Source organism: Equus asinus, chromosome 2, assembly GCF_041296235.1.
Source record: "Equus asinus isolate D_3611 breed Donkey chromosome 2, EquAss-T2T_v2, whole genome shotgun sequence".
In the NCBI taxonomy this organism is placed as follows: Eukaryota; Metazoa; Chordata; class Mammalia; order Perissodactyla; family Equidae; genus Equus; species Equus asinus.
In genome coordinates, this window is record NC_091791.1 from 15,583,521 (window position 1) to 15,610,923 (window position 27,403).

At 46.3% G+C, this 27,403-nt stretch overlaps 1 protein-coding gene across 1 annotated transcript; it reads right to left on the reverse strand.

Moving 5' to 3' along the window:
- Positions 1-7,333: 7,333 nt before the first annotated feature.
- On the reverse strand, positions 7,334-27,263 carry LOC106836385 (pancreatic lipase-related protein 2). Its single transcript, XM_014849265.3, has 13 exons — positions 27,243-27,263; positions 26,872-26,920; positions 24,105-24,259; positions 22,481-22,606; positions 20,544-20,678; positions 19,716-19,827; positions 18,121-18,240; positions 16,789-16,908; positions 14,319-14,437; positions 12,216-12,345; positions 9,957-10,068; positions 8,879-9,046; positions 7,334-7,455 (listed from the first exon to the last, which is right to left on the reverse strand). The coding sequence occupies exons 2-13, from the start codon at positions 26,918-26,920 to the stop codon at positions 7,392-7,394; spliced, it is 1,410 nt and encodes a 469-aa protein (XP_014704751.3). The 5' UTR covers positions 27,243-27,263; the 3' UTR covers positions 7,334-7,391.
- Between the last annotated feature and the right edge of the window lie 140 nt (positions 27,264-27,403).

Below are 27,403 nucleotides of genomic sequence, written 5' to 3' on the forward strand. Positions count from 1 at the left end.
ACTTCTTTCTCTGTCTGTGCAAGAATTGACAGTTCCCCTAGAGGCTGGATGTTGAGAGAGGATGCTCCGGTTCCTGCCCTCACTCCCCAACTCACAGAATAGTGGCCGGCTGGCTCTATAGAGGATCTCAGTCACGGCTCTAACTTTGCTCCAGCACAGCTGTGAAGTGTGTGGCCAGGAGGCAGACTCTCTGAATTCAGATCTGCTTTTTTCTGTCTGTGTGACTGTGGAAGCTCTCCTTACCCTCTCTGAGTCTCAAATTCCTATTTTGTAAAATGAAGATGACAAAAGAGCCTACCCAGTAGTGTGGGTATGAAGATCAAGCGATGAAGTGGGTAAACCTGGCCCACACCAGCTCAGTAAATATTGTCGTCAATTACCATTGGGGTAAAAGGAGCTGGGGAAATTGCTGACATGGGTTAGGCGTGGGAGCGTGATGTCTTGGAGCCCACACAGTGAGTTATTAACAGAAAAGGGTTCAGGACCCAGGGCTCCTGGCCCCTAATGACATGCTCTTCTCACCACCGCCCTTTTCTTTTGGGGCTTCCGCCCTGTGAGGCGGGCAGACCAGGTGTGGTTGGCCAATAACAAAGCAACAGCAGCAGCTGCTCATGAACTTGCTTATGTCAGGCTCTGGTCTAAGCCCCTTTCCTAGAATAGCTTATTTAATTAGTGTAAGTGTTTTCATCTTAAAGATGGGGAAACTGAGGCACACAGAGGTTAAGCAGTTTGCTCAGGGTCGCACAGACAGTAAGCAGCAGAGCCAGGATTTGAACCCAGGCAATCTGAGGCCAGTGTCTGCACATGTAAACTTCATGTCACGCTGCCACATCCCATGGGCCTCCTCTGTGGCCATTGTCACAGGAACACGAAGTACTTGTAAACGAGTCATGGTTTCAACATTGAATCAATTCAGAAAGAAAACAGATGAGAGGATAAATGAGAAACACAACAGTAGAATGGATGCAACAGAGCCAGTAAAGTGGGGTTCAGGGTGTTGAGACGTGGGCTTTGGGGTTTGTGCCACGTAACTGCTGAGTGATCTTTAGAGAGAAACGTAACCACTCCAAGCCTTTAGTTTTCTGTTATAAAATGACAGTCCCTTCCTCATGAGATTTTTGGGAGGATTAAGTGGGATAACGCACACAACGAGCATGGCATGGCATTTTGCAGGCATAAAACTCACAGGCCCTCTGCCCCCTTTTGACCAAGCTAAAGGCACTAGAAAAAAATGATGAAAAGGCAGAAGTCAAAAGGTTCGATTAAGGCTGAAGACTGGACGGCCTCATCGCCCCACCCTGCTCCTCGGCCTTGCTCATCAGCCTCCTGTCCACCCTGGCAAGAGTTTCAAGAGTGGGGTCCTGGCTCCTTCTTTCCCAGAGGCCTCTGTGTTCCTTAAGCAAATTACTCCCCCTTCCCCAAATATCCAAAGTTTGCCCTGGTGCCAGGCCTAGAGTGAGCACAAGGGTGAGCTGTCATTAGGTAAGATGGCCCAGGCAGGCAGAGGCCCCATCTGCTGCCTCCTTGACAGCCTTTTTTTATCAGCTGAGAGGGTGGGTGTGTGGAGCGAGTAGGACATACCAGCCTCCATCAGTCTTCTAAAATTAGGCCCCCTTCCAAGAAAAAATACAGGTGGCCCCCCTAAAGGAGGCTGATGTATCCCCAGCAAAAGCCCCGTGCCCCTGTTTGGATTCAAGCCGGATTTGTCTGGATTCTCCAACGGCTGGGAAGGAGCGTGCACCCTGCCTTTCCTGACCAGCCTGGGCTACCATCAGAAAGGGGCACAAGGCACTCCAAGGCCTGGAGAAGCTGGGCACCCAGCCTCAAGGTCCTTCAGGCCTTGTTTCTGATGTGTGTGTGTGTGTGTGTGTGTGTGTTCTCCTGAAGGTCACACCAAGGGCAATTCTCCCAGGGCCTTTCCACCTGGCTGCAGCTTTCTTCCTCCTGCAGTCCCAGCCTCCACTCCAGGATCTGGGTGTCTGTCAGCTGGTAAGAGACCCCTTGCCCAATGCCAGTTTACCTAAAACCGCTTGCATTTGCTTAAACTCTACCCAATTTTGGTGAATGCTTAAAGTATTTTTTGACCTATTTGTCTGACTTATTTTATAATTCATGCACACATTTATCACATCTGCTGTTTTGTGGAGGTTGGGGTTTTGTTTTTCTTGGTTGTCCATTTATCCTCGTTTTATCTACTTATGAATGCTTTGAGGACCTATTAGATTTATTGTCGTGAATGCAGTGTTTTATTTGAATGCTACCCCAGCCTCCTGTCCTGAAGGCACCAACCCTTTTAACAGGACATATATTACTGAGGCCCTTCCTTCTAACCCAGAGGTTGAAAACATTTTCTGTGGAGGGCCAGATAGTCAATATTTTAGGCTTCACAGGCCATCTGATCTCTGTTGCAATGACTTAATTCTGCCATTGTAGCAGGAAAACAGCTGTAGACAACATGTAAATGAGTGTGGCTGTGTTCCAAAAAAACTTTATTTATAAACCCTGAAATTTTAATTTCATACTATTTGCACGTATCATGAAATAGTCTTCTTTTGAATTTTTTAAAAAAACTTAAAAAAATGGAAAACTCTTCTTAGTTGGAGGGCTATACAGAAATAGGTGGCTCATGGGCCCTCATTTGCCAACCTCTGTTCTAAACCACAAATTAACCCAAGGGGATAATGCTAGCCAGGATCTACTTGTGAGTGGTTTATTTTGTAAGCAATATGGGTCAAGCAGGTACCCTTTTGAGAGAGACCCCTTTGGAGGATCTGGGAAACAGAACCCCCATGTGCCCCAAACATTGCGATGGTAGCTCAAACCTGCTGCCAGGAGAGAGGAGCACAAGGGTGATGTGGGGCTCAGATGAGTTGGGAGAAAGCCTGCAATTGCGAGAGAGAAAAGGTAGAAACAAAAGCCTGTAGAGGCTTTTCATACCCTGCATTAAAGTTAAAATCTAATTTAGATGAAAATGGATGCATAGAAATTAAACGTGCGTGCGAGGTGTTCATCGTCAACTTGTGCACCCTGTAACGATAGCTTTACCAAATTTATTCCCTTGGCTTGAAAATAAAGATGCTTTTTGAAATTTGATTTTGTTGTTTTGCAAATTGTTTTAGCTTTGTGAATAATGCAAACTCCATTTCTGATCTGCCTCAAACAAAAATAGAGCATTAAAGTGTTTAAGATTCAATCAAAGGCTTGCTGTGAGTGGCCCAATATTAAAATAACAGAAAAATCAATTCAATTTTTATTTTGAACATGATTTGTCACAAATAGCATTCTAATAGATAACACTGATTATATGGTAGCAAATGTAATTTATATATACCGAACTCTACGCCTTTGTCAGAGTCATCATTAAGGAATTTGACACGTATGCAGGAGAACAATAAATGTCAACTGAAATATATACCAGTTAGATATAAATGGGATGATGAAATGAGTGATGCTGGCACACGCTATACTTATAAGTAATAATATGCATCTAAAATAGCTTGCGTTTTCAAACAAGAACTCTTTTTATGTTGTCATTTAAAATATCTCATATTTCTGAAGGTCAGGAATAAATGGTACTATTAGCATTAAAAGCTAGTAAAAGAAAAAGTAATTTGTTGTTCATTTAACATAACATTTTACGAAATAGCTTTGTAAAGTATTCATTTTTTCTCCCTATGGAGGCTGAGAAGACAGGATGAAGATGCCTGGTTCTTAACGGAGGGCGTTTTATGGCATCTTTGTTAACTGTTAACATCTTGATTCAGTGAGATCTTTGTGAAATTACGTGGTTTGTGCCTGGGCAGGTAAATGCTAAGAAATAAAGCTGTTCGGTCCTCATCAGTGCCATTTGGTATGGGGATGACAGCGTGACACTGAGGACAAGTGGCAAGGCTGTCAGAGACTGAAGATGGAGAGTTTCAGTGTGACAGACACAGGTCCCCAAGAGAAAGAAGAGGGAGGCTCTTGTGTGTGTCTTGGGAACAGTGGCAGAGAAATCAGGATTTGAATCCAAATACAGTTGTGGACCATCTTGGGGTCATAGAAACCCACTCAGTCACCTTTCACAAGCAACCCTTCCTACCAACCACAGGCCCTGAACTCCAAATTATTGTAAACCTCCCTCTCTCCTTTTCCTCTTAAATTTGGATAAAAAATTAAAACTACAAAAAAATAACACTGACAAAACACCATTATAACCACCACCTGCAATTAACAAAGATGAACCCTTTGTCATATTTGCTTCAAATCCTTTTGTAATGAAAAATGAACATAACATTACTCATAAAGAAGGATTCCAAATGTCCATGTTTTGATATTTTGTACCACATGTGCAGAGAGTAGTATTTTGTGAATAAAAATCTATATAAATGGTAATTTCTGTATCTAAATAGTATCTTCCTGATACATACTTTTCTTCTCAACATGACATTTGGGGGATCTACCCGTGTTGATCCATATGGACCCTAGTTCCTTCTTTTCCAGTGTCAAAGTGATATTTTGGACGATCTGATGGGTGTAGATGTCATGTCATTGCTTTCGTTTGTATTCCTCTGATTGCTAGCGGAGACGAATAGCAAACTTTTATTATTCAGGTTTCTCGTTGTGCATTGCCTGTTTATGTCCCTTTGTCCATTTGTTTATGGGGCTGTCCTCTTCTTTATGTATTCTGAATACTAACTCTTTGCTGTGTCCACTTTAGACACCGTCTCTGAGGCTGCACTTGTCTTTGAGCTTTGTCTTTGGTGTCTCTGTTACTCTTAAAGAACGATCGCCCTTCCTGCTTCGTTTACTGGCTGTTTATCATGTGCCAGACACTGTACTAATGCTTTATCTCATTTAATCATCACAGCCACCCTGTGCGGGAGGGCTCCTGTCATTCCTGGGTAGGTGTTGGGTTGGAGAACTCAGATACTACAGGTAGGAAGAGAAGAAGCTGGGATTCAAGGCCAGCTCCGCTGCAGAGCTGAGCGTGTAAGCCCTGTACCACACTATGAGAACTGTAAGAGTAAAGATTAGAGTCTTTACAAACTCCTAGAAGGAAACACATATGATGGTACTCAAATCTGGCTGTACAGGTCCCGGGAAGTTCTAGAAAGCACTGGTGCTGGGCCACACTCCAGAAATTCTGAGTGGTCCTGGGTGTGTCCTGGACAGGGGGTTTTCTTTTAAATCTCTCCAGTCAATTCTAATACACAGTCAGGGCTGAGACCTCTGTGCTGTCATTTGTGGTTTTATTGGGATCTAGGAAGCCTAGTAGGTGTCGGACAAGGACGGCACCAGGCAAGATTTTAAATGCTATATAGGGCTTCAAGAAAAAAATTTCAGAAAACACTAGGAAAAAGGAGAATGAAAGAAAAATCCCAAGGTACTGAGCTCCAGTGCGTCAGTTCCGCTGTGATTTCGAGGCACGCCTGCAGAGGGAAGGGAGCGCTCCTTCCGCTCTCCTTCTCAGACTCTCAGTGGATGAATCGCCTGTAGTTCTCTTCAAGCATCAGCCACCGCTGTCATGATGCCATGCATGCAATTACTAAATAAAGCCCTTTCTGGATTCTAAGACTTGAACAGTGAATACTCTCACTCCTACCCAACAGGTGCACCCTACACCACCATCCCCCAGGCCCTGAAACTGACACCCTCTACCTGCCACCAGCTATGTAGTCAGTGGGGCCCCAGGAACAAGTGAGCAGGTGAGCCGGGGGCTGGTGGGAGGCCATTCGTCAGGGAGGCCAGGCTGGAAGGACCACACTCTGCAGAGGCCCCAGGAGCTCTGCCTGCGGTGGCACTGAGTCCCCCAGGATCTGGGCACAGACCCCCACTGCACAGAGGCCATGCAGGCTGTGGTCCTATCCAGCTCAGGAAGGAAAGTCAGAAGCCTGGCGGCCCCACCAGGCCCTGACCATGTGTGAGTTCAGGTGGTTAGAGGCCTCTGGGCAGCTCCTGGGGTTACAGCACCTGCAGAGCCTGCCACATGAGAGCTGGGCCCCAGCCGGCCAGGTATAGCCCTGTGAGCAGCTGCCCCAGACCCTCCAACTGACTTTCTGTTTTCTCCCAGGAAGAGGGATAAATTGGGAAGATATCTGAATATGAGAGAATATTCCAATTTTCTTAATATTAAAGAACTCTTTAAAGTAAAGATTATATTAAAAAGATGCCTAAAATTGGCAAACAACTTGGACAACTCACCGAGGAAGAAATACAAAGGGCCTATCAAACATTGAAAACATGTTCACTCTCATTCATAATAAAACAAACGCAAATTACGATTTAAGGAAAAGCACTTTTATGTACCAAATCGGCAAAAAGTTTGATAATTCACCATGTTGGTGAGAGTGTGCAGTGCTCGCCTGTTAGAATGAACCATATGAAATTGCCAGCATTGACCTTTTTGGTCTACGAGAGTGGCAATTTCATATGGTTCAACTTGCTGCGTTGCTGGTTAGAGTATAAATTGGTACATTTGCTACAGAGGGTAATTTGGCAATACTGATGAAAATAAATATATTCTAAACATTTATTGGAAAAATATGTATAATGTCAAACTATCACAAAAGGATATTAGTTGCATGAATATTATAATAGGAAAATTTTGGAAACCACTTGTATGTCCATCAGCAGGGACAACCACACCACATGTATCTCTGGGTGGAATCTATGGAGCCAATGAAGAATGAAGAGGCTCTTTCTGTACCACTAGAAAATCCTATCGAATTTATCGTTAGTGCAGAAGGAAGAGTGAGAAGAGTGTCCATTGCATTCTACCATTTGTTTGCAGGAAAAAAATGGCTGGGGTGGGGTTGGATGTGTGAGAGGGGCACACACTTATGTACATGTGAATGTTTCCGGGAAGAACTCAAGTTGTCTCTAGGAAGAGGAACCTACAGACTTGAGGGTGAAGGTGGAAGGAGGCGTACATTGGGTAAGAATACTCTTCTGGATGATTTGCATTTTGTACCATGTGCGTGTATTAACTTTTTTTAAGCCTCTCTACCTCCAAGGGCACAGGCAGATTTTTAACCTAAATAATAATCGCTCAGAGTTACTCATGCCACAGGCTGCTCATCCATAGGGTCTGCTTCCTACCCTAGGACGTGAAAAGCTGGGTGGGTAACGTGGAAACACTGATGACCTCTTCAAGTAGGACAGGACTTCACTGTCTAAGGAAATAAAATACATTCGAGCAGGCCACACAAAGTGCCCAGAGAGAGAGATGGTGACAGAGGTGGACCAGTGGCAGGTTTCAGGCATTACCTCTGGCCAATTTGGCTCCAGTCCCAAAAATCATTTCTGAAATACGCCCCCAGCACATGAATGATGTCAAACGGACACCTCAACATCAAACCAAGGGCATTAAAATATTTATTATTGCAAAGATACTAGAAAGTACCACATTTTTAACAAGGGTACAGAGACTGTTCAACGTTGTCTTGCACGGTGCCGCTGCCACAAAACTTATACCTGTGGAAGAAAACATTTTCAGCATGAGGCTCATTTACTTGTGAAAATGTGACTCCAGAGGAGTAAACAGCATTTAGTCCACCCTCTGGCATCCAGATCTCTGACTCAAAGCTCTGCTACACCAGACAGAGCCCAGGTGATTCTTACTGAACAAACACACTCAAAAAACCTCCTGCCCTCCTGTGGGCTCCTGACGAGCTGTGGCTGAATCAGCCATGTCAGACTAAGGGTTTTTCAAAATAAAGAGCATCTCCAGGGGGCCTGCAGCTTTGGGCCTGGCAATGAGTTCTGCACTGTAGTTGGCAACAATAACTCCATTCCCACCCCCACCTAATCCTGTGAAATCCAGACCATTCCACAATGCATTCCACTGCTAGGCTTTATGACTCCTCAGCTCCACGTCTGGCTGTGTAAGCCAGACAGGCACAGTGGAAAGAGGACTGGACGGGATGTGAGAAGACCTGGGTCCAAGTCCTGGTTGTGCCTCATGCTTGTGCACTGCTCTTGATTATACAAACTGGTGGCACAACCAGAGTGACATCTGATCCTCCAACAACTCACAGAGGAACCGGGAGTATGACCATTTACAGCCAGCACAATTAAGGCATGCAGCTGAGCAAGGTCTTGATAGGTGTTTTTGAAAACATTTTGAAGTCCAATATTCTTCCCTCTAGGTTCCCTATGTGGCCTAGACTTGACTTTCCAAATCTCATTTTCCTCATTTTAAAATGAGAACAGTTGAAAGGTGATATCTAAGTATCCTTCAGACACTAATGTCTCCTTATTTTCTGGTGATCCCCTTTCAAGATGGCCTTCTTTCTTTCCATATTTTAAACACAGTTATGTCCTCATGCAACTCCCACCAAGTAAGATTCTATTCCCTCTGAATAAGAGTTTGCCACTGTGAGCTAGATGCCAACACAGTCTATATTGCTGTTATGCCATGATTTCCAAACAAACAAATTTACATTAATGACTGCGCCCCAACTGAAATGATTCAGAGATTCCTTACAAGTACTGCACAGGTATTTTCCTTAGTGTTCAAGATAAAACAGTCTCATATTTGCCTATTTCTCGAATCTATGCCTTACAACTGATACCTTGCTCTTGCTAAGTAGATTTTGGCTTAAGGAAAATGATGTTTGATTTTTCAAAATCAAATGGATAGATGTAGAGTTGAGATGAATAGTTGGATAGATGAATGGATGGATGGCTGGATGGCCAGCAGGATGAGAAGACAGATGTCTTGATGGATAAGTGGATAGGGAAGTGGTTAAGCAGTTGGACAGAAAGGGATGAATAAATAGATGGGTACATGGATACGTAGATGGGTAGGTGGGTGATTGGATGGATAGATGGATGCATAGATAGACTGACAGATAAATATAGATATTAAGACTTAGGTGGAATTAGTGATACGCACTCAGTCCCATCTGCACCGCTTTGGACTGTGATCCGGGAAGCCCCCAGTTGGGGCTTGGAGAGATTTAACACAGTTTTGTTCCAGACGAACTTAACCTCCTGAATTTTTCCAATAATGAAATTCACATCAACGTCAAGTGTATAACTTGAATCTGGTTGGAGGGATCCTCTGAAAATATAGACATAAAGTGTTATATCAGCTGGATACATGAATACATACGATGATAGCAATCTATTGTTTCTCCAAATAATGGCTGCTGTTGGTTTTCTGCAAATACCTCAAATGGCTTCATACACATCTAGGGGCTGTGAAAACACAACTGTTTTTGTGAAGAACACACCTTTAACAAGTATTGGACTCTAGATTTTCCCTTGTGCTACTTTGTCCCTAGATGGAAGTCAAACATTTGGGGTGGCATATTAATGTTATATAAGTTCACTACAGGACTAATTAATGAATGTTTAAATCTCTTATGTTTAAAGATGCACGTGGTGCAGCAAAGGTCATTTGTTAGCATCTCATATGTAGTATAGGAAGTTGTCAAAGAACTTCAACCTAACACGAAAATTATTAAGTAAAAGTCAGTGCAAAACAGAACCTAATTTTACAGCACACTTATGCATTCATCTGACAGATTGTTACCAAGCACCTCATATGCTCAGCATAGGCTAGGTGCTGAGGCTACCGCCACAACCAGCTGGCCTCGGGCTTCATGTGTACGCATGTGTAGAAAATGGAGTGTGTGTTTGTGTCTAAGGGGAGGAAGTTGCCATATAAATGTGCTTTGCTGAAGGAGAATCTGATATTCATAAAACCTAAGTTGGGAAGCAATGATTGATGTTCCAAAAGGAGGTAGCACATATCTCATTTTAAACAGTGAATTCCCTCTCTCTGGGCCTCACTCTTTTCAGATGTAAAATGGGGTGACCGAACTAGATGCTAAGACTTCCTTCAAGCTCTGACATTCTAGGATTCAATGGTTCTGTATAATAGATGGCCAGATTTATAAAGCAGTTTATACTCAATCTTTTATGAATAATCAACTCTGGAAAGTATTGCACTTCATTATCAAACTTACTTGAAAATTTCATATTGTTTTGAGTTTCCATTACTTCCACGCAAAGTAACCTTGAGGTACCCATTCGCTTTCCCACTTCCAGCCAGTGTGATGGATACTCTATATCTCCAAGCTGTCCAAAGACATACAATCAGCTCAATTGACTCATCTTGTTGGAAAAAAAATGACACCATGGAGGCATTCTTGTTCCAAGCTCTGAATCCCACATGGGTGTAAGATAAGGGAGAATGTGACTAACGGTTTCCTCCAATGAAGTTGGGGTCCCAGAAATTGAGATTCTAGGTAGGGGTGAGGGACTCAGGGGGAAGTAAATATTATAGTTCAGCACAATCTCTTGCCAATACGGCAAGACATGTGCCCTGATGGTTGAAGGGCAGCTGGTTACTGCACCTGTGTGCCCTTGGTACACATCACTACACCAGAAAGCCACAGCGTAAGGGAGATGTTAGCGGTTCCAGCATTTGGATAAATCACCTACTGCTCTCTTCTATTTTTTTGCTATTTTCACATGCAATGAACTATTCTCAATAGAAAAACAACCAAGCTAAAATTTAAATCCCCTTTCATCAGTACCCTATCTACCTGCCCTCTACCATCTGCCTCCATCCCAGGTTCTTCCTTGAGGTAACCAGTTTGGTCCCTACACTTAATCAAGTCAAATGGCTCTCAATCGGGAGAGATTCTGGACCCCCTAGGGACACCGGGCAATGTCTGGAGACATTTTTGGTTGTCACAAGGAGGGGGAGGGGTATGCCACTGGCTTCTTGCGGGTAGAGACCAAGGGTTTGCTAAACATCCTGCAATGCACAGGACAGCCCCCCACAGCAACGAATTATCCAGCCCCAAATGTTCATAATGCTGAGGTTGAGAAACCCTGATCTAGAGCTTTCTCTGAGCATTTACACACACACATCTGTATATAAAAGAATATCTAGGTATGTCCCCCCCCCTCCAAAAACAGTATGAGCTGTTATTTTCTATTATCTCCACCCATCCTCACTGCAGACTGATTCACGGTCCTTCTCTGTCCTGCCCTGCGTTCTGGAAGGCCGCCCTCACCAGGTACCATTGCTGCTGGATTTTGGTTGAGTTCAGCCAATAAGAGGCTTGCACAGGATACAGAAGTTGGGAGGAGAGAGGTGGAGGTATTCACTCCCCTGCTCCTTCCTTGCTCTAGTACCAAGTGTCTGGCAGTAACTCCCTCCCCTATGAGAGCATGCCATTCCTGGATGCACAGCCACTAGACTCTGGGTGCCTCAGCATCCCTTCTTTGTTCCTTTCACCCTGCCCACACCTCTCAAAGTAGGCCCTTCAGTAACATCTCTTCATCTGAACCACTTGAACGAGTCTTCTCTCCTGTCAGGACCCTGACCGATACGCGTTCGCCCTGCGTGTCGTTCTGCCACCTCCCCGTTCACTTAATACACCTTAGAGGTCTTCTCTCTTCAGGACATAATCCTTTTAATGGTTATACACAGTACTTGGTTGTTTACCAATTGGTGGACTTCTAGGGTTTTTTCTTCCCCCAATCTTTTGGTATTAAAAACAATGCTGCAGGGACCATCCTTGGGCATACCTTCTTATGCACACATGCAAGCACCTTCCTAGGTACGTTCTGAGAAATGGAACGAGTGGGTTAAAGGAATATGCATATAAGACTTTATAGATACTGCCAAACTCTTCCCTTTCACGATCTATATTGTGAAGATTACATGAAATACTGTATATGAAAAGTGTTTTGTAAAGTGCTATATAAATTTTTTTAAATTTAAAACTCCCTCAGAAAATAATTGCTCTTCCATTCAGCCTCCATGTGATATTACTTATAATAAATGAATCTTGATGATTTTACTATCTTGTACTTTCAAATGAGAATCTGAGCAAAATAACAACACAGACACAGTGGATGAGTGTGTGTGTGTGTGCATGTATGTCCACGTTACGTGCAGGGGGTATATGATAGATAATCACAGGCTGACTTCTTGATTTACAATGACTTTGCCTCACCTTGCCCTCGGCTTCTGTTAATGGATCCATCCTTCCTGCCACAGGGGTGGATGGACACGGACCCCGCCTGGGCCAATCATTGTACTTTACTCCACTGACCAGGATTATTGATTAAAGAGGTGAACATGAGACCCTTTTGGGCTGGTTGAAGTTGAGTTTCAGTCAGCTGCTACCAAGGATCCTGGCTAATAAGGCTGGTACACCTTTCAAATTGTTTGCAAGAATTTTTAAATGAGTCAAATGGAAACTTACAAGTATAGTCACCACTTTCTCCTGTGTTCAGGAAAAAGGTTTGTTCCACAGCACTGGTTTTCTCCTTATACTGGTCAGCATAGTGCCCCATTTTGGGGCATCCACCAGCTGGACAAGGGAAACAGCCATTCTAGTGAAAAAAACATAATTCAATTGTCAGTGGTAGGTGTTTGACTCAATCACTCAACCAATCAATTCATCTTCCCATCCGTCCTCTTATTTACCTATCCATACACCTATCCATCCTCCATCCATCCTCCCATCTACCCATCCAACCATCCATCTACCCATTTATTCTTTATCCATCCTTTCATCTACCTACCCATCCAATCACCAATCTGTCCATTCATTCCCCATTCATCTTCTCATCTACTACCTATCAAACCATCTATCCATTCTTCCACCCATCCACCGATTCATGCATGCATGCATCCACATACCCACGCATCCATCCTCAGAATTGTGCAGAGAAAGGTACTAGGCCCTGCAGAGTACACAAAGAAGTACCTGAAATCTTAGCGTATAGTTGGGGAGACAAGTCATATCCAGGAAGCAGTAATATTAAAATATGGAAGGAAATGCAAGATCTCTTTAGAGAGGAGTAAGTCGACAGATAAGTTTATTTTGAAATAGCAGAGGAAGAGAAGATCTGTGACCATTTTCACTTGAATGTGAATTATATAATTGATCCCTGTTTGATGCTCTCCAAATGGTAGCTCAGTAATTAGACCTGGAGGAGGTAGTCTGCTCGTTTCAGGTCAGACCAGCACTTTATGCCACAGCATCACTGGTCCTCTGTTCTTTGCCCTCACCACATCCGTCTTGCATGATGTGCAGAGCTATTTTGCAATTTGGAAAGAATAAGAGAAGTGAAGGAGGCTGTGTGTATTATTATCCATGCCCTAACAATAACTATCACAGCCAAGGCTGCACAAGGAGTATTTATAGACCTCGGGGATTGAGTATGATGTCCTTTTTCTCTTAGTTTAACCCAAGAAGATAAAAATTAGTTTTGAAAGGAAAACATGTGAGTTTAAATATATTTTTATTTTTATCTTTGAGAAAAAATGTTTTGAAACTTCAGACTTTTGCAACCACCAATGTAATAATTAATTCACGTAAGAAGCTCATATTTTACATTGGTTTGATGTCGGGGAACAATATCACCTTATAGATTACTTAGGGGAAATAGTACGTTTATAATGGAGAAATCTGGTAGAACTTTTTACCCTAACCAAGTAATCAAACTGTACGTTATCAAATAATGGGACCAAGTGCCACTAAATGAATGCCTCTGGTTGTGACACTGAAAAAGATCCAAATCACCCAGTGAATTACAGAGATATAATCAAACAAGTTCAGATTGTGGGATATTCTACCAAATACCTGGCCTGAAATCCTCATGATGGTCAATGTCCTGGAAGACCAAGAAAAAATGGGGAACTGTTCCAGACTAAAGGAGACTAAAGACACAATAGACGCAATGCAAGAAAGAGAGGGAAGGGAAGAAGGGAAGGAGGGAGGAAAAGAAAGAAAGAAAAGAAGGAACGAAGGAGGCAAGAAAAAGGAAGACGCAGATCTAGAGGACAATACTTGAATATTCGGAGAAGTTTGAATATGGCCAATATATTAGAAAATATTAGTGTACCAATGTTAAATTTCTTGAACATTGTTCTATAGGAGAATGATCTTGTTCTGAGGAGATGAATGAGTAAAGTGTCATAATATCTTTAATCTACTTTCACATAATTGAGAAAAAAGTATACAAATACACATGTCACACACACACGCACGTATAAAATGTTAACAATTGGTGCATCTAGGTGATGGGTGTATAGATATTCATTGTATTCTTCTTTCAACTCCTGTGTAGATTGGGAATTTTCTAGAAGGAAAAGCTATGGATCTAGGGAAGGCCCAGCCCAGTGAAGTCTATGTGGTCCCCCTCCTGCCCACTCTGCTTCCCAGGAGGAAGCAGGCTCCGTGACACTAAGCATTTCCAGCGCCTCGTCTCAGCAGTCATGGAGTTACAGCTCTCTGTTCTGTTCCAAGCCACAGGGACAAAACCACCCACATATCCCCCGGGCCCCTGGTGTGACCTACCTCCTGAAACTTATCGTAGGAGTCACATGGGTAGGCCAGGAAGCCATCAGGGTTGAGGATACTGCTGGAGTAATACTCGAAGCTTCTTAGGTGGTTGCAAGCCAGATAGTCTTGGGTTCCTGAGAAAGCAAAGCCCATGAGAGCTTGCTGAAGGCATTTCACTTCTGAAGCCTGACCTATTCTGACCAAGCCAGGAATCACCTCCACGTTTCACAGATGGGGATCAGTGTTCCGAAACGCCTTGGTCACAATTAGAAATTTCTATCAACGACTTTGACATATTCTGGGGCAAGTAGGAAATCTGAGGACTTGTTTAGTAATGGTGACTTCCTCTCCCCACCACTGTGTCCATTTGCTGAGGACCAAGGCAAGTGGTGGGGGACAAGTTCTAACAACCCTATTTGTCCAAACCTCCAGGGGCCAGGTGTGTAACATAAACGAATGAGGAGCGGGGGAGGTGTGAGAAATATATAAACGGAGAGAGAGAGAATAGCACAAGCTTTTAAAAGAGATCCTACATAGCCCAGCCAGTTGTTGAGTGTTAAAGGCCCAGATTGCTTGTTCTTCTGATTTTTCTTGAGAAGCCAGCATCTTGACTCTTACATGAAAATCTTTCCATGCTTAAAATGACAGCAGTACATTCCCATTTTTAAACTAGCCACTGTGAAGGCCACTCTCATGCCGCTGTAGGTTGTGTTCTGCCCACAGGGTGCATTGTGAGGACTCCGGACCATACTGGACAGGTCTTTCCCATGAACTAAGCTTTTCTGTGCCTAAGGCCTCATGCAAAGAAATTCCTCCTCCTTACTATTCCAGGCACAAAATAAAAGCAGGGGAGAACAAGGTCACTGTGACCTCTGGCCACTCTTTTATTTATCCTCTTTTTCTTTAACCCCAAGTCCTCTCGTTTGGAAAATTGTTTTTCATTTCTCCAACTACTTGGTTCAAAACTTCCCATGGAGCGATCCACAGTGACCTTGGACTTACCTGGGACCACTTCTAGGGGTTCTCGTGGGCTTTGTCCACCACCCACGGAGAAAGGAACATTCTCCTTTGTGCCAGGGGGAATTAACTCTCCACAACTCCCAGCTCCATTGTGCCCCATGGCCCAGCGACTTCCAGCTGAGGCCGGGTTCCGCGTGCCCCACGCCAACTCTCATTACCAGACAACGGAACCTGTTTCAAACTTAATTGTTTCTTTCATCCAAAATTGCTGCCCAGGGATACCATAATAGAGGAGCAAGTGGATTTAATTGTTCCTCAGTGCCCAGTGCCGGGGTGACTCAGAACTTCACACAATAGAAAGACGCCAGTGTTCATAGGCTTGTTCACTCTGAATTGCCTCTTTAATTAAAACTGGGTTCCTGTCTATTATGTGTGCCCTGCTCGTCACTTCTGGGAGCAGGAAGCCCTCATTGTGACTCTGGCATTCTTACAGGGAGCAGAACAGCCACATCTTCCCTGGGGTTACCTGGTGCTGAGCAGAGAGGAGATCAAAAGCTCCACTTACTGTTGGCGATGTCAGCTGTTGCTTTGTCGACTCTGCTCTTTAACGTCAGCACGTGGAGTATTACAATGCCACAGAAGGCCACTCAGCTCAATGTAATGGGCTGTATTGAGTGCTTGCTCTGGGCTGCGCCCTGAGCAGAGTACTGGGGTGTCTTGGATGCCCCCGACACAGCCCCTGGCCTCGGGGACGCCCAGCTCAGAAAAATAAAGACCAAAATGAAATGATCAGACTCAATGTCTCCACTTGCAGAGAGGAGAGTGAAGCCTGGTCTCAGGGGAGGGGCGATAGGAACAGAGCAAAGGCCAGAACGAGGGACAACTGATGGAAATGGTGTATTAGATCACCTGATCCTAGGGGCACGAAGCCTGATCTCTCAGATAAATGGAGACATACACAAGGTTCATTCCCCAGCCCTCCAGGTCTTCCCCTCCAGACACGGGCACTCCAAACCCATACAGCACGTTCCCCCCTGGTCTTCTTACCAGCTCAGTCTAGTAGTCTAATCTGCACGCCTAGTATCTGACAGCAGCAAACAGCAAGGAAGTCAAAGCCCTTTGCTTACCCCCTGCAGGTCTTCAAGGAGCAAGCACTGACGGTAGGATGCAGGCCAAAGCCAGAGCTGGCTGTTTGGCAGTGTGTCAGTGTAGCTCAGGTCTCAGCATCCTGATAACTGGGGCAGATGGTGCAGGCTGGGGCATGAGGCTGGGCTTTGCAGCCAGAAATTGGGCTTAAATCTAGGGTGGTCTTGGGCAAATTTTATAACTTTGCTGAGCCCCAGTTTCCTCATCTATAAAATGGGGGTAATCAGAGTAACCATCTCTTGACATTGCTGTGAAAATGCCTGGCATAGAATAAGCACTCCATAAGTGGTGGCAGATTCAGTATTATGAAGGCCAGACCACACACCTTGCTTTGTCCCCAAGGGAAGCAACTGCTCTCTTCCTTTTCTTACTTACGTACCTTGCCATATTCCATTTATGTCAATGAAGGTTGAAAAGGAACTTCTCTTACATCCAGGCATTTGCTTTCCTCCATTTGGAAAGAAATCCATATGGCCCACCTTTTGGCTCATTCCAAAACCTGAAACATTGGAAGCAGAAATGAGCAGGGAGGTAAGTGGTTTCAAAGTGAAGTGGTGGCCACAGAGAGTGTCAGCTCGTTCCAACCAAAGCAAGAATCTTCTTGGCAAATTCTCCCTCAGCACGGCTGCCCTGTCTCTGGCTCTGCAGAAAGTTCTGAGATGAGCACTTGGCAAGACAAGCAGGGAGGAGAGAGCAGAGGAAGTGAGACGAGGGGAAGGGAGGGTCTGGGTGAGCGCGCACGTGCGTGTATCTGTATGCATGTCTGTCTGTCTGTCTTGGGGAGGCCCTGAACAATACTGATATGCCTTGATACCATCGTTCACCAGTAGATACATATCAGGACTGGTGCAATTTTTATTACTTTGAACAAACTTTAAAAATTTGATTATTACATTATATTGTTACATGGAGAGAACATAACATCATATTGTTATATCCAGAGCGCAGCATAACGGCTAGCTGCTTTAGGCTTTGATACACACAGACCTATAGTCACATTCTGGTTCTACCTAAAGATTCCATCATCTGTGGCAACTACTTGACGTTGTTGAACTCCAGTTTCTCAGCTATGAAATCGTAATAGTAATATCCACTTTTTAGAATTGTTACAATGATTAATGAGCTAATGTGTACAAAATGTTCCATGCAGGACACAGTAAACACTCAATAAGTGATATCATCATCATTATTATTAAAAAACATATCCTTTATTAGCACATTTCATGAGTGGTTATGTAAGAAAATATTGAAAAAAATGATGATTTTAGAAGAATTAAATAAAAGGATATATTTAATCTCCCATAAAACAAACTGGAACCAAAGCTTTGGCAAAAGCAGTAAGAAAAAAATTCAAAAGTTAACTGCATTTTGCAAGTACATGTCCAACATCAATGATAAATACATCTGCCACTCAGGATATTGGCAGACTAGTGACAGATGCAGGGTTTGAAGACTGAGCAACAATCTTCCATAGGCTATAGACGTGCTTTTTGTTCTACCTGGTGCTGCAGGCTGACACCACTGGCACTGTACTGGCTGTTTATTTGTGGCTGGCACCCATTTCAACTGATTGGTGCCCAAGCTACTCCCGTGGTTAACCATTTTGTATACCACCCCTGCAGTATGTGTGTGTTGAGCAGGGAGGAGAGGATAACTGGACCCACTGTCATCAGTTACAACTGGTCACCATGAGGTAGAATGAGGAACTCACCTAGGGAAGGGAGCATCGGAGAAGCATCTGTGTGAATCACATCCACAAACTGGGCATCAGATGGGTCCAGGCGAACCTCCTCGGATGCATCCTGGAAGCATGGCTCTGCTGGATCCAATCCTGAAAGGGGGGAGGTGGACAGTGATGCCATACTCTGAGACAAACCAGGATCTAACCCCCGTACCACAGAAGCCATGGGGATTCCTGGGCAAAGGGCCCCATACTCCAGCAGCCAGAGTTTGAGGAATTGTGCCTGCAGCTCCTGGGCTGTTTGGGAGAGAGAGGCTGAGACAGACAGGCTGGAAGTGAGGTTTGCCTGTCAAAGAACATCCAGAAATCCCCAGTGCCTGGGCTCCATGGAGGATCTGGGTGGTGCCCCTGCCCCCTTAGCTCCCTTTTTCTTTTTTCCCTCACACGTTACTACTTGGCCACCGCTCTCCAAGACTGCAAGCTCCCTGGCCTTGCCCAGCTCCTCCCCACTGCTTGAGCCCTGCACTGTCTATCCCTCTGTGTCCTCTGTGTCTTTGCTTATGCTGTCCCCAGCCTGCGGCTCGCTTCCCCACATTCTCCCCTAATCTAAATCTTTCCCCTCCAAGACCTGGCTCAAACACCACCTCCTTATGGAAAATTGAGCCTCTCCTTTCTCAGTCATTCCATCCACATTGCCTAGGCTTATTTTGCATTTACTAATTCTGCTTTGAATTTTATTTGCCTACTTAGTTGTCTGCCTCCTGGACTAGACTGGATTTCCTGAAGCAGGGGCTGTGCCCAGTTTATCTTCAAAGGGAAGAAAGGGTGGCAGGAGTGTGGCACACAGGACTCAGTGACCTGTATTCTAGCCCTGGTTCTGCTCAAGGTCAAATGCCTGTCCTCTGTGAGTTTCAGCTTCCTCATCTGGAAAGTGGAAATAACAACAACCTACCTTACAGGGTTATTGTAAAAAATCTCACGAAAAGATGTAAGACAAAGGACTGCAAACTGAAAAATTCTACATAAACATGAACTATTATCTCTTTATCCTTCACCTAATGCCTACTACAGTGCCCTGAGCAAAGGAGACATTCATTAAATGTTGAATTGAGCCGTTTGCCAAAGTTACACACTGATTCAGCTGCACAAAATAAATAGTTGTCAGTGTCTAGTCTTGTGTGCATTCATTTTGCCTAGTGATTCATTCATTTGTTCAGTATTTACAGAACACCTCCTGTGGCAGGGCTCAGCTAGCCACTTTCGTTTTCTGCCTACGCCTGGCACAGCAAAGACAATCAGTGTTTGTGGAAGTGAAGAATTAATGTAAAAAAAAATCATTTCACTTTTTCACTTTGCCATACTCTAGCAATAATAACCCTGAAGTCATGGGTTTAATGTGCTAGTTATAGTTTTCTTTTTCTATAAGCGCGTTTCTATTTACAATTATATTATTTTCTAATACATACAAAACATGTGCACAATCATTTTTCAAGTCCGGGCACCACCTAAAATCAGTTCCCAGAGGACCAGTAGGGGCGCCCTTGGCCGCAGGAACTGCGCAGTCGCGGCTTCCAGTGCCCGCCCCGGGCTCGGCCCCGCGCCCCGCCCCGCCCCGCGCCGCCTACCTGTGACCCTGCCCACGCGGCCCTCCAGCCTCCGGCCAGCCTCCCCCGCCGTGTGCGCGCCCAGGCTGTGGCCGATGATGTGCACGTTCTTGGGGTTGTAGCTCAGCTCGGTCTGCGGAGGGATGACGCGTCAGGTCCCACAGGATCGGATGGGGACATGCTGGCTCTGGGGGGCGGGGATGGAGGCAGGACTCGGGAGCAAAGACCCCCGGGTCCAGGACGTCGCCTGTGACAGCGCAACCCAGTCTTCGAGCCCTGCGGACCGGCTGGTGCTCGGGGCAACAGTGCTGACCAGCGGCCACCGCGTCAACTGCAGGCCACTCTGGCCCGGAGTGGACCTGCGCTGCCCGCTCCCACCCACAGCCCACCGCCGGACTCCCTCCTCTCGTCCAGGGCAGGGGTTGGGCCTGTCTGGGGACAGCGTGGGTAGTGGGGCCCGTCTCTGGGGCTCTCTGGAATAGACCTTCCCGAAGGCTGTAAGGGGCCTTGCCTCGTGCCTGAGAAAGAAGACTCATCTGGGCTGAGAACTGCTGGGCAGCCCAGCCTGCTGTAGAAGTCCCAGAAGAGCCTGAAAGGAAGGCTCATTTCAAAAGGGGAGAGTGAGGCTCAAAGAGGTTAGTTAGCCCCAGGCCCCACAACTGGGGATCTTCAGGCCAATGCAGAGGGAGGAAGGTTGCAGCTTCATCTTAAAGGCCCTCCTGGGGCTTCCAGGCTTCCAGGCCCTGCCGCTGCCCACGGGTCTCCAGGCTGCCTCTGGGTGCACGGTGGCCCTTGCCTGCCCCTCTCTCTGGCCCCTGCCCACAGGATGTGGCCCTGGCAGGGTTTTACCGACAGCTGTTGTATTAAGTAAGCTGTCTCCGCTCCCACGATCCGGATGTTCTGCACGGCTTGAGTATATTCTGCCTTGGCCCCGGAACTCCAATCCACACTGATGCAGTTCGCGGTCTCCACTTGCAATATTTTCTGGGGAAGACAAACAACAGGGAGAAACCAATTTATTAACAGCCACAGGTTGCACACTCTAGAGCTAGGAATTCACATCCATCAAGCGTCCAGTTTGTGTCAGAACTTTAATACTCTTCACCCTTGTCTTGATCCTCACCATATCACTATGAACTGGGTATACTTAGCCTCACTTAACAGATGTGGAAACTGAGGCTGGGAATGGAGTGACTTGTCTAGTATCTTACAGATGGTTATTGATGCCACCGGGTCTAAAATATCACTTTAGATCAGGGATTAGCAAACTTACCTGTGGGCCAAATCCACCTGCTTTTATAAATAAAGTTTTATTGGAACACAGCCACCCCCATTTGCTGACGTGTTGTCTGTCTTTGCTTCTGAGCTACAACAGAGTTGAGTGAAAGCCATGACCCACAAATGCTAAAGTATTTACTACCTGGTCCTCTAAAGGAAAAGTTGGCCAACCCTTGTACTAGATGGTTGAAGCCACAGAGGTGCTGCTTTTATGTTTTCAACAATGCTTTGGGGGGAGACCTAAGGTACCGAGGGACAAGTATAATAAGATAAAATTTAGACTGAGGTAGAATACAACTTTCCGGGATACATGTATCTTTTATATCATGTGGTGTGACCACAGTCAACTGCCCAAGCACAGATACTGGTCCCCTGAAGGGGAAACATAAGCATCAGACAGGGCCAGTTCATATCATTTGGGGAAGCCCTAGACTTCACCTTGGTTTTAGATGGGAAGGAGTTGGCTGGAGGCCAGGGCATCATGATGGACCGCATATGCCCAACTCTTTCTTCTCCCAGTTCACACAGCCTCCTTCTGGAACTCGGGGGCATGTGTGAACACCCCACCCCCAAGAGGATCAGAGAACCCTTGGGCAGAAGCTGCTTGAGGTTTATTCCAGTGCTGACTAAGCCCCTAAGAGTGGGTACCTCCTACAGGCTGAATCTGTAGACGCACAGGCTTGTGATGCCTTATGGACAGAAGACTTGGTTTGGCATTCCATGTCTGGATTCAACTTTGGGCAAGTACTGAACTTCTTTGTGCCTTAATTTCCCCGTCTGTAAAATGGGAACAATAACTATACCTTCCTCACAGTATTGCTGGGAGGTTCAAATGGGACAAGGACTGTGAAATGATTAGCACAGTGTCAGGCTCATAGTAACTGCTTGGGAAATGGACGGTACAAATAATAATTCATTACTAATATTCATGATAACTTTAGAGCTGCGCTGTTTGATACTGTAGCCAATAGTGACATGTGGCTATTTAAAATCAATCAGAATTAAATAAAATGTAAAATTCAGTTTTTTGGTCGCACTAGCCACATTTCAAGTGCTCAATAAGCACAGGTGGCTTGTGGCTCCTGATTTGGACAGTGCAGATACAGAACATTTCCATCATCATAGAAAGTTCTATTGGATAACTGTGCTTTAGAGGGTAAAGTTTAAGTGTTTTTATGTTACACAGGTTTTTTTTTTTTTTTTATAAATCATAAGAGACAAATGCCAGGAAATACACTGTAGTCTCCATGTCTGGGACTTTCTGATTGGACTCTGGGTCTCTCCGGCCTCAAGAGGAGATGGTTGGCTAGAAGTTGGTGGGTTGGGAGAAGGTGGCAATGGATGCCCCTGAGAATCCAGGTTTTCCTTGGTGGTTTTAGGAAGGACCCATCTCTCGCTGAAGTGTTTCCTTTCCCAGTCTCAGGGTCATTGGGGCTGCAATGTTTGAATCTGTGTGCTGGGTGCTGGTCTCAGCAGGGAGTGGCCAGGTGAGGAAGGTGGGCCCCTACCTTGCACATGTCGGACGGCCAGCTGTCTTCCCCTCTGTCTCTGAAGCCATGGATGACGAAGTGTGTCTTGCGGCTCGACTGGAAATTTGAAGACTTGATGGTGGCTACGTCTCTGGCAGTGATCAGCTGGTTTAATTAGAAAAGATGAATTTGAATGTTGGCCCGTCCTAGCCACAGACCTGTTAGAGCCAGTTCCGGTAAGACTGAGGTCTCAAGTTCAACTCCCATGAAATTGGGTTAGGCTAGAACAGGAGTTCCCGACTGAGGGTTTGAGGATAGAATTCAGAAAGTCCAAGTTCGTGGACTTTTTGTTGTCATTAACCCCTAACTGAAGTCTAGCATTTCTTTTAATTATGAAATTAGGCAATAAGCCACAGTAGTCTTAGCAACACTCTGTCACCAATAGACGTCACAGATATGTTCATGTCACATTACGGTTGCAAATATTTAAAAAATCATTTATACTCATTACTATTTTAAATTACAGTAATTATTAGATCAAACCCTGGACCTTAGTTAGTGAGAAATAAAGCAGCACATATATTCCTATATCAGATATTTCTCTTTTTTAGTGTTCTGATAACTGTTTTTGACAATAATTAGTTTCCTTCTAGTCTAGTGTATTTTATTTTATGCATTTAAAAACATCATCCTGAGAAGGGGCCCTTCGGCTTCCCCAGATGGCTGAAGAGGTCCTCGGCACAGAAAAGAGGAAGAGCCTCTGGGCCAGAAGCATCAGGCGTGAGGGAGATGCAGCTCAGTAGAGTCGTGAGGGCATCTCAAGCCGTGAGCCTTAAGGACAGACTCCTACATGCCCACGGGCCTATTCAGGGGCCCCTCCACCAGCACCTGCCATGGGCATGATGCCTGAAGAAGGATCACAAAATGAAAACGGCACAAGAACCATGTTCAAGCAGGCTCCCAGCTTCCCAGTTGGGGGAGGGGAGGAGGAGCTATGAGTGGGGAATTGGTCACCTAGAATCCCACAATAGGTGACCCCAGGGACCAATAGACAGACACCTGGCTCTCTAACCTCTTCCAGGACTGTAGTTGTGAGCCGCTTGAATTCTGAGCAAGCTCTCCCTGGTCCCTTCTGATCGCCTGGAGTAAGCCTGTCCTGCTTCTACCTGCAGGCCTTCTGGGAACTGAAGGTTGCTCGCAGGGTCCCTACCTTTTCTCTCTTGTGGTTAAACGTCCCCTCTCCCCCGCTATCTTCTAGCTCCTCAAGAAGGATTTACACCCCCCACCCCCACTCCCTGAGGGGCTTCTCTGCCTCCACTGCTCAGACAGACACTCCTGGGCATACAACAGGCCTGGGCTTCTTATAAAAGCTGCTCATACCACCTTCCTCCCAGGAGCAGGGTTCCCAGGCTGGGAAGCCCCTGAAGTTCTGTGCCCGAGTGTGTGTGAATGTGTCAGTTTCTAGGGTGGGTGTCCATAAATTATATCAGATACAAATAGGAGTTTATGATCGTGAGAGCTAAGATGACTCGAGGTCCAACATTGGTGAGCGAGCATCATCTGGAAAGTTCCCTGGCAGTGAAGTTTTCCTTAGACCATCATGGGCAGGCCCCAGCGTGACACCCCAATTCACCCACATGCAGTCTTCCATGTCTGCTCTTACTTGGTAACTGTCTGGATTCTTATTCGTGTACAGAAGAAAGCGGGTGTTAACCTCCTCGGGGGACCAGGGAAGTGACTTTAAAGGCCGCTGAAGGGTCCCGGCCCATGGTTTTTCATCAGAAAAGCAGCCAAGAGGTGTATAGCAGACCTCCTTTCCTGGGGCAGGAAGAGCAACAAACAAGACACTTGTGAGATTCTGAAAAGGAACAGTGGCGTCTCAGCTACAGGAGGACTCTTCGGGTGCACCCAGGGCTGGCTAAGGCCGGTGGCGGTCTTTGTCTTTGCTGGTCAGTGTTACCCAGACTTCAGTGGTGCTAAGAATCACCTGGGGGCTGGGAATGAATGTGTGTCTCAGATAAACACAGTCCCAGTACCTGATTCAGAGGGTCTGGCGCTTAATAAGTACCCTTATCACCACATCCCTATCACTGTAGACCTACTAAGGATTCCTGGGAACCTTCTGCCTTAAAACTACCTCTCGGCCCCTTTACATATATCGATCAAGCATCAAAGATTTATGAAGTGCCTACGAATTCTGTACCACGGAGGCTTCTTGACGTGTCCTGACGTCTCTGTTACGTCAAACACAGGCTACACGCATGGTAGACATTCGTGGATATTTGTCCAATTCATGTCTTCACATCATCCTTTTATGTGCATTTCCCCCCAAGTTATTCTCTGCCACTTCAGATTTTCCCTGTTGTTCTTGGTAAAGGTAAGTTTCTTAAGAACAGGGATGATTTATTTTTGCATCATACTGCATGTAGTAGGGGCTCAAGACGTGCAACTGATGACCCAAATAACCACCTGTCAATCTGAGGGTCCTTTCTCTAGTCCACAGCATAAACATTTTCACAGGAAATGGTCCCTGAGGGTGACATAGTCCAATCCAGAGGATTATAACACGTCTTCTCTCTTAGTCTTCCTCAACTCCTAAGCTGATGGTGCCAAATGTTCGTCATTCATTCAAAAACTGCTAGTAGTTAATACTTGTTGTTTGGTATGTGCCAGATACCACATTAGTGCTTTACCAATATGATCCCATTTAAGCCTCAAAACACCCCTGTGAGTAAGGGGTTAGTGTTACCACCATGTCACAGATGAGGAAACCAGACAAAGTAAGCTATCCAAGGTCACAGCCACAGGATTGGAACCTGAGAAGTTTAATTGGGAATAAAGCTTGGCAGTGAGGAGGCACAAAGACAAATTAGGTGCAAACACTACCCTGTAAGAGAGGAAGTCTAAGAGGGAATTCATTCTGGGAAGAGGGAACAGTCCTGGAGGGAGGGCTGTAGGAAGAAAAGGCAAGGCTGGCTTCAGGTGGTAAATGCAGGGGCGTGAAGGCCAGGTTGGGACGCCTGGGCTGGTGGTGGATGCTGGGGAAGTGCTGGAGGGTGTGGAGCTGGTGAGTGGGGTGAGCCTGTGCTTCCTGAAGGTGTTTCCTGGAGCCAAGTGTAGGTGGCCCTGAGGCAAGAGAGCCTGGGAGAGGCTGGTGGGGGGTGGGGAAGAGCAGGGCCGTGGGCCTGGAGAGGTAAAGGGCATTCTAACTTCTACTGACAGTGGAAATTAAGGCGAAGGTAGGGAGATGCGGGTCAGGGGTGTTAGGCCAGCCTGGTGGGACAAGTGAGTTTCAGGCCCTGGTGGAGCTGCCTGGAACTCAAGAGGGTTGGGGGCCAGAGGCTGGGCAAGGGGCAAGCCCGAGGAAGAGAAGGATGAGGAGAATGCCTGGGAGTGACCTTTGGGGAATGCCTGCATCTCCTCTGGGGCAGGAGGAGGCAGCGGATCAGCAAAGGAGACCAGGAGGGGTCAGAAAGTCCTAAGAAGCAGCTGGACCCACCGGGCTCTGCTGTCAGGAGCTGCGTCTTGCTGCATGGCCAGGATGGAAGGGAAAGCCAGAAGTGGACTGGGGACAAGGTTAGGAATCAAGAAGGAGTAGTCACGATGCAGAAGAAAGCCCCAGCAGGGACCCGAGGAGACCACGTCTGCTCTCGGGGAGGGCGTCCTCCAGCAGGTTTTGTGGGGCCAAGTCAGGCAGTGAGGGGTTCTGACTGATGGGAGGAGGCGAGGCAGAGAGGGAAAGGGGCTCCCGAGTGCACCTGTGAGGTCCACCTGTGAGGAGGTGGGGGCATGGGAAGTAAGCAGGCTGGGCAAGTGAGCAGGCTCGAGGGGCCTTTGGTGGTAAGGGAGGTGATTCCTATTTTAGGACAAGTAGACCTTGGGTATCTGTGCCTGTTACCCTTCTGGACAGAAGCTAGAGGAGAAGGACAGATTGGAGCTGGAGAGATGGAGACAGTGACTGTGAGAAGAGCGAAAGGGGGGCCATGGGCAGGAGGGCAGGCTCGTCTGGTAGGCCTAGCAGGCCAGGAGTTCTCAGGAGGACACATCCATGTGGCTTTAGTCTGTAGACATGCACTTGTCCGCTCATGGGACTGAAGGTGTTGGGGGCCTGATAAGAACATCCCACTGTCTACCGGCCCAGCCGCCTGCCGCCTCTGACCCCCCACCCCACCCCAGTCACTAGAGCCTTTGCAGGAGGAGTGGGACCAAGCACGAGGATTACCCGGTATCATCCATGTAGAGCATGTTGCCCTGTGTTTGCCACAGAGTCAACACTCCCCAAATGGTGGCCATTGTTGTTTTTCTTGAAATAATGATAACGCTATTAGTTATGATGATGATAATGATGATGATACCTCTAGCTGCCTCCCCCAAAGGCCAGCCCAGACTTGGTCATTTTCTCCCCATAGGGATGGTGACAGCGTCCTCACCTCTGACTGTGGCCAGCAGGAGAAGGCCGATGGTCCAAGGGGGCAGCATCTATGTGGATGAAAACACAGACTCGCACAGATACCACGTGCACAGGTACGGGGCTGGCAGTAGCAGAACCCACACAGGGCAGGAGCCCTGGAACATGCAGGACGGTGAGGGAAACAGAAGCTCTGCACCCGGGGCCCCACGGGGCTCTCCCTCGAGGCGTGACCCTGAGGCCGAGGCCTCCCCACACACAGGGAGTCAGGCAGCACAGCTGTCAGACCTGGACTCAGGGTCTTCCCACTGCAGCATCTCCCTGCTACAGGGCTATGTCCCTCTGGCAGCCCCAGCCCTGCCAATCTCCCTACCCACGCAGCCTGTGACTTACTGTGTGGCACCAGAGCTTCCAGTCACAGCCCGGCAGGTTGGCCCCGGCCTTTATAACCAGGCTTTATCCTTTGGACTCCTTAGGGGAAGGACGGGAAGGCCAGATAGGGCTCTGAGCATGTATGCTTTGAACCTATGTTATCATAAACACATACAGCCTAC

What these genes read in the sequence shown, in the direction of transcription:
- LOC106836385 (XM_014849265.3), bottom strand. Translation starts at nt 26,920, where the DNA reads ATGCTGCCCCCTTGGACCATCGGCCTTCTCCTGCTGGCCACAGTCAGA. An exon ending in CCGCGTGGGCAGGGTCACAG is followed by an intron (nt 18,241 to 19,715) that starts GTAGGCGGCGCG and finishes CCCCCCTTTCAG; the next exon opens with GATTGGATCCAGCAGAGCCA. An exon ending in TCCGATGCTCCCTTCCCTAG is followed by an intron (nt 16,909 to 18,120) that starts GTGAGTTCCTCA and finishes CCAATGTTTCAG; the next exon opens with GTTTTGGAATGAGCCAAAAG.